The sequence below is a fragment of the Etheostoma cragini genome, chromosome 10, assembly GCF_013103735.1.
Source record: "Etheostoma cragini isolate CJK2018 chromosome 10, CSU_Ecrag_1.0, whole genome shotgun sequence".
Classification (NCBI taxonomy): Eukaryota; Metazoa; Chordata; class Actinopteri; order Perciformes; family Percidae; genus Etheostoma; species Etheostoma cragini.
Genome location: NC_048416.1, coordinates 14,946,511 through 14,953,526, shown reverse-complemented (window position 1 = coordinate 14,953,526; position 7,016 = coordinate 14,946,511). Strand labels below are relative to the sequence as shown.

At 40.9% G+C, this 7,016-nt stretch overlaps 2 protein-coding genes and 1 long non-coding RNA gene across 4 annotated transcripts in view; 2 read left to right on the top strand and 1 right to left on the bottom strand.

The window, feature by feature from the left end:
- Nucleotides 1-1,640, bottom strand: part of ints10 (integrator complex subunit 10) — an 8,087-nt gene extending 6,447 nt beyond the window's left edge. The window contains exons 1-2 of one of the 2 annotated variants that reach the window (XM_034883802.1): nt 1,154-1,640; nt 427-494 (exon numbers count right to left, since the gene is read on the bottom strand). In XM_034883802.1, the coding sequence (XP_034739693.1) occupies nt 427-494; nt 1,154-1,282 (197 nt within the window). In that variant the 5' untranslated portion in view covers nt 1,283-1,640. The remainder of the gene's footprint in view (nt 1-426; nt 495-1,153) is intronic. The other variant, XM_034883803.1, reaches the window with a different exon arrangement.
- The window catches only part of LOC117951861, a 12,034-nt gene extending 6,547 nt beyond the window's left edge, over nt 1-5,487 (top strand). Inside the window, exons 2-3 of the long non-coding RNA XR_004658265.1 lie at nt 2,298-2,301; nt 5,304-5,487. This is a non-coding gene — a long non-coding RNA (uncharacterized LOC117951861). The remainder of the gene's footprint in view (nt 1-2,297; nt 2,302-5,303) is intronic.
- Nucleotides 1,797-5,242, top strand: slc25a51b (solute carrier family 25 member 51b). The gene is made up of 2 exons (XM_034883815.1): nt 1,797-2,046; nt 3,521-5,242. Exon 2 carries the CDS (start codon nt 3,594-3,596, stop codon nt 4,527-4,529), a length of 936 nt encoding a protein of 311 aa, XP_034739706.1. The 5' UTR covers nt 1,797-2,046; nt 3,521-3,593; the 3' UTR covers nt 4,530-5,242.
- Nucleotides 5,488-7,016: the final 1,529 nt, after the last annotated feature.

Genomic DNA, 7,016 nt, shown 5'->3' with positions numbered 1-7,016 from the left:
TTTTCTTGTTTGCAAGTCATGATTCCTATGGGCAATATTCCAGAACGGCCCACTTGAGCTTTAATTTTCTCAAAAGGCAGAGCAGGATACCCAGGGCTTGATTTACACATGTTGCCATTTCTAGCCACTGGGGGACCATAGGTAGGCTGGTGGAATGCATATTAATGTTAAAAAAACTCATAAAGTAAAATTTTTATGCCATGGGACCTTTAATGTATCTATTTTTTTAGATAAAAAAGATGCTGACAAAGTCTTCCTTTGGGGACATAATTTAAAGTTGGAAAAAAGGTAATCCATTGGCATATATTCCAGAATCCCGCACAATAATATTGTCTTGTTTGTGACATACTGTAAGTATCATGATAATAATATCTTATTGTGTGGCCTATCGTGGTGATTCACACCCCTAAGTACATTATAACTCACATGTCATACAGCAGTCTCCCTGCCGAGGCTGTCCTCTCCGCATTGCGTTCAATGATGTACATTTCGTACTGTGAATACACATCAACCAAATTTAAACAATGAACTCATAAGTGAGGATCCACATATTTCAAACACACAATAATGCTTGACAAAGACATTATTACTTCAACCCTATTACTTTAAACCTCTAACATTGACTGTTGATTTGTGTCTATCCTGTCTTCTTTATTCCCTTATAATGCCCTTATTTAATGCAGTTTTTTTAACTTTATCATTGCACTGCTATAGTTCTTATGTTACTATGTCTACATTATCCTCTTATATTGTCCATATTTATTCCTGGTCTCAATACTTTATCCTTACACTATTGGACTTATTTGCACTACCACCATGACACACACTCTCGTGGAGCACCTTACCCTACAATGCATTCTGAATCACAGGGCCAGTCCCTGCCCTGTCACTGCAAGTGGCATGCTTCTACATCCCTTAGTACATTCATGTTGATTTGGTTTTATTTAGAATCAGTTCTTGTCCATATTATTCATGTGGATTTGTTATTTTATCATTCTGTTTATGATGTATGTTGTGTGTGATGTCTTTAAACTGCTGTGACTTTGAATTTCCCCTTGGGGATCAATACAGTATGTGTACTATATGTATCTATCTATATGCATTTAACTCTGATGGTTTGACCACATGCAGCTAAGATGAAGGCGTATGTTACCTGTATGTTGAAATCTGCAGGGTAAAGGGTTCTGGCAGTTATGAGCCAGGCTTTGGCCGCACAGGGATCATCAGAGACCAGCTCCCGGGCTCTCTTCACCAGAAAATCGCAGTCTTTTTGCGCTGACATTGTACATGAATCTAGCTTTCAGTACCAAAGGCGAAAAACTGAACCAAAACGCGGTAGATTAATGCATACGGTTGTCTTACATGCACACGTCTCAGTAGATAAATTCCAAGTGCAAGCTGTGACAGCTAGCTAACGTTAGCGTTAAGGGCTAAAGAGAGCTGCTTTGAGCGAAAAGCTAGCAATACATAGCTAACGTAAGCAGACTACTAACTGGCATCTTTGCTACAATTACCACACCATGCCCTATTATTCAATTATATCATATACATTTAACAACCATGAATATCGGAGAAAAAGAAGAGCAACTGAAAGACGTTTTGAAAATAACGTTAGCAGTAAAAGCTAACCTTTATTAACCGATACATTCATCTCCTATGTTAAGATTATGACGTCACTACATAGTCGTAAAAATGTCGCTGCTACATCCTACTTTACGACGAACAAAAGGACCCGGAAAAATAGTTCGTTAGAGCTTTTTACTTTTTACTCCACCTATGATGTAAATCGAAATAATCTGTGTTCCTTTCCCAACTATTTGCGAAACAAATATGAAAGTGCATAGATGTATTTAATTGTGATGGAGCTTCTCGGAAGTCAGATCCGCGGTAGTGCGCATGCGCTTAAGTTGCGGTCACCTGCTGCTGTTGGGGTTGCAGACCGATCAAACACGACCTATCGTTTGTTTTGGCCGCTAGCCCAATTATCCTGCAGAAAACTGCACTCTACCTGTCCAGGATTAGGACAGCGTCTGGCGTAAACGGCAGGTAAAGGCTGACATATGTGCCCGGTTTCTTAACCCAAACTGTGAGACGCTCTTTAGCTTCTTGACGTTACTGTCAACGAAGTCTCCAACCACCAATCCACGCTCGTCCGTGTTGACTCTTATTATGCTAGGCATTTGGAATGCTAGGCTGACATGTGTTTTTCTGTAACATACATAATCCTGTTCTTGTGTCTTATTTTAAATACATCTGATTGTCTGTTACTAACACAGCCGAGGAGGCCCTGTCACCAGCACTGTTGAGCTGGCTAAGTTGGTTAAGCAGCCTAGCAGTTGGGTGTCTGGTATTGAGCTAACTAAGCATGCTAGCCCGTCGATGATTTGTTTGTTTTTTAGCTAGCTAATCTTACAGTAACTAATTTTGCTTCGTGTCCTAGTTGTAATGTGGCCGTTGAGAGACATAAACCCCTTTTTATCTGTATCAACCCAATGACAGAGATCATGCTGTGACAACCAGGAACTATAGTTTACAGCAGGCATTAAACCATTACACAGAGGGCGTGTTCGCGGGACACACAGAAAATGTTCCTGTTGCGTAATAGAATTGCTGTCCTCTGAATCAGAACCATAATGTATATATTACCAAAGAATTTTTTCACTTGCAAGGACTTTGCCTTGGTGTATTTGTTGCATAAAATAAACATGATAAAAAGGGAATACACAAAAAGGCTAAGTACTGCTACTTGCAATAGACAGAATAGAAATACTACAATAAAAACTATGTAAAAAAGACACTAACAACATAACTAATATGTACAATTATAATTTTTTAAGAAAGGGAAAGAAGTAAGTGCAAACATTGATAAGGGGATGTGCAAAAGTTTTGTATAATGTGGGTTAATTACATAACAGGCTTCTCTCAGAGGTCAGTAGCCATGTGGCAGCATGGTTTCTCCTACGGTCCTAAAACTCTGTCAGCCTTTCTGGAGTGATATTTGGATTTACGTGCTGTGACCTCTAATGACCTCAAACCTTTGCCTCCACTATCACCTCTATGTCCTATATTTGTGTATAGTGTTTTCTACCACTCATAGCTGCGCCCTCCTGCCACTAGGACTAGCTGATGTGTATCAGTCGGTTAAATTGTGTATATTAATAACTCTTTCAGTGGCCAGTTGGGGCAGCCTGGTTGTACAAGTTGAAGGCTGCAGGCTGAGGGTTAAACAGTTCAACCTGTTTAAGGCAACATGGGCCATTTTATCTAAACCCCAACCAGTAAATCTATTATTATAGATAATTATGATTTTGTGAATCAGCACACATGTTGGCACATGTGGAAATTGTGCTATATACTGTATATGTTTTATATATGTCAGTTTTATGTATTTATGATATTTACTAAATATAAATAAATACATTGTACATGTCAACCTTTGCTATATTGTATGATTGGGCCCCAATTGAATCCCAATTGTTCTTTTTAATACGCTTACTAATATTTCCTCTCTCTTTTACAGGGTTTATATTTTACAAACAAGTGCAGTGTTGATGTGATGCTGGAGAAACAGGCTGTGAAGCACTGAGTCTTCCATGGCAGTTAGCACCATGGACTCTGAGTCAGCCCGAACACCTCAGCCTCAGGCTGCCCTGACTATAGGAGGTTCCTCCCTGCTACCTGCTGATGCTCTGAATACCAGGCCGGGCAGTCAAGGGAAGCACTATGTCTGCGGCTCCATTGCAGCTTTTACAAACATCTTGGTGACTTTCCCCATCCAGAAGGTGCTGTTCCGCCAGCAGCTGCACGGTGTTTTGGCCACTGAGGCGGTGCGGCAGCTCCAGAGGGATGGCCTAAGAAATCTTTACCGAGGCCTGCTGCCACCTCTCCTCCAAAAGAGCACTACAGTTGCCATCATGTTTGGCTTGTACGAGGACTTCTCTAGAGTTTTACTAGACCAGGCTGGTGGCAGCGGTGTGCCCGACCTGGTCACCCGAAGCTTTGCTGCAGCATTGGCAGGAACCGCAGAGGCCATTTTGACACCATTTGAGCGCGTGCAGACTCTCCTACAAGACCATCGGCACCACGGGCGCTTCAACAACACAGTCCACACCTTTCGGACACTTCTTTCTGAGTATGGTGTCAGAGAATGCTACCGTGGCCTGGTGCCCATACTTCTCCGTAATGGCCCTAGCAATGTGTTCTTCTTCGGGCTCCGCGGGCCCATTAAGGAGCAGCTCCCAGAAGTCACTAGTCGGGCAGGTCACCTGGTGAATGATTTTGTGTGTGGAGGTTTGTTGGGGGCAGCCCTTGGCATCCTGTTCTATCCATTAAATGTGGTCAAGTCCCGGGCTCAGGCTCAGGTCGGTGGAGACTTCCAGCCTTGCAGGAAGGTGCTGCTAACAGTGTGGAGAGAAAGGGGCGGCAGTCTGGTCATGCTGTTCAGAGGGGCCCACCTCAACTACCACCGTTCACTCCTCTCCTGGGGGATCATCAATGCCACCTACGAGCTGCTGCTGAAGCTCATGTAAGAGGGAGAATGGAGATGACAAAAAGAGATCTAGACAAGAGGAGAAAGCATTTAAAAGGGAAAAACCTGTATGAAGCGATGGAACCAGTTTGTTGAGAAGAAAGGAAATCGTAAAGTAAAGCAGACTTGCTGTCTGGCACTATTTTGGGACACTAGGGTTTCCATGATTTAAAGACAGCAGGGAAACTTGCACTTCTGACAGGGGCCAAGAGTCAGTGTGAAATAAGCCACCTGCCACATGCCATGACTATTGTTGTCAAATAAAAAAAAAATCAAGACACACACTCTTTAGCCTATACAGAACTTGTGCCAGGGTCCAATTAAAATGCCCTTGTTTGCTCTCTGTACAGAAATGTTGTGGAGCATTACTTGACCGTGTTTTACTGGATACGCTGTTTCTTCGTATGTGCTGTGTGCTGTGGTGTTTTGTTTGACAACATCCATCTTTTTGTGTTTGTTTGAAAAGTTATTCTGTGAGGCTGAATTCTGCACTTAACAGAAACACGTTTGTACTTTTGACTATTGAAATTCCCCAACATTTATTGTCAAGGAGAGTGTAATAAATTGAGTGTTGGCCATTTTATTTCTCTTTATACTCCATCTCCACTTATTTGGCCTTCATTGTCTATGAGATCAAAAGGCTGATACTTAAGGCAATGTTGAGATAACTATCAGGGATATACATGTTGTTGGAAATACTCACTAGCAGACACACACACAGGCTAATTTAAAAACAATATTCACAACCATTATTTATCTTTGCCAATTGGAACAGATTTGTATTGGTTTTGTGAAGTGCTCCTGGCTTGTGTTATTCGAGTTTTTCCCATTCATGTCAGTTAAACAGAGTGCCACTGAGATCTTGTTGTCAGTGGAAGGGAGAGTTGCTACAAATAATCCCACAGAAAGTTTGCACTTTGTTTAAAATATAAATTTTAAGAACGCTTTTGCAATTTCAGTAAAAAGACCTTTTGATATTACTTTGACTATGCATCGTTGCTGCATTTGTTCATTTTGGGGTTGTTGTTTACTCGTTGAGTATACAACTAAGTGCTCAATGTTTGTTTCCTTTTTTTATAAACTTTAATATCACTTGTTTTATACATGTATCACTCTCCCTCTACTTTATATATTTCCTTCTCTCACGCTTGCTCTCATTCTGTCCTGTAACATCTGCTGACATAATGGGCTCAGATTTCAGGCTTGAGTAAATACTGTCACCACGCAGCAGCTCACGTTGGGTATGACAGCCTGAAGAGGAAAGGCATGCGGCCTGGGCGCTGAACAGCAATGAGCTGAGAGAAGACCGGGGCAGAGGGAGATGTTCAGTTGCACAAAAAGCTCAAGCTGCCATGTAAATGGATCATTTGGCCTATTTCTTCAATTCTTTACATTTTGGACTGTCCAGTGTGCTGTTTCCTAAGCATCTTTTCAGGATCTTCCTGGGTTTCTACTTTGACAGTAAGACTTTTGAATTAGAAATTGAATTAGGTTATGAAAGTGGGACACCCTTGCTCATATTAAATGCCATTTCCAAATACCACTTTTCCTGAAGCACAAGTCACTGAGTCCCTATGAAACTCCAAAATTAAATGTTTAAAATCAATCCATTAAAAAGAGTGATTGTGTACGTCTGTGATGTGGGTGTTTATGGGAATAAATGTCACATTTTCACATGAAAAATCTGACAAATGGTTTTTCTTTATGTAAAAGAGGCCCCCATACATAATGAAACAGAATGGCTTCTTTGTGCCCTCTAACCGCAGTGCCAGTCCTCCCTGTGACTAATACTTTATGCACCTTAATCCTTTCTTTATAATCAATCACACAAACTTCATCACTGTTACAATGATGTATAGTAGTCGAGCTGAACGCTCTTACACTGAAGCATACTCAAGTATGCTGTGTAGTTTAACACCTACCTGATATTTCTGGTGTGAATTTGATAATAGAAATGACTCTCATACACTTTATAGATTACTGTTTCAAGAAGTCAGTCAGCAAGTAATGATCAGATTAAGGACAAGCTGACATGGGGACTTTGGGTCAGGAGGGTTGAGCTGCTGTAATTAAAAAGCCTCTCAGCTCTTACACTGTTTCCTTTTACACTAACAAATGTCTCTTACTATCATCTTGGATTAAATCTTACATTTTTACATTTAAAATGCTTCATTTAAGAATGTATTTTAATAATAGGAGGGGAACTGTTGCTATATAACTCAGCTGGTTCTTTGTGAAAAATTAAAAGACATTTCAAGCACCAAGAGAGAGAAAGGGGCTCTGGTGCTACACACGTAGACAAACACTGCCTTTGTGGAAGTATAAAAACTCCACACTGGGAATTAAATCCCACAGTAATCCCTATTAACAGTATTAGTAGTGCAGTGATGGTATAAATAGAGAGGCTGTTTAGACTGCTGGGGTATATCTAGGTTTAACGGTAGGGCAGGATGGCAAAGTTAATGTCTTCTGACCTAATTCAATATTT

Coding starts and splice junctions, on each gene's coding strand:
- slc25a51b (XM_034883815.1), top strand. CDS start 3,594: ATGGCAGTTAGCACCATGGACTCTGAGTCAGCCCGAACACCTCAGCCT.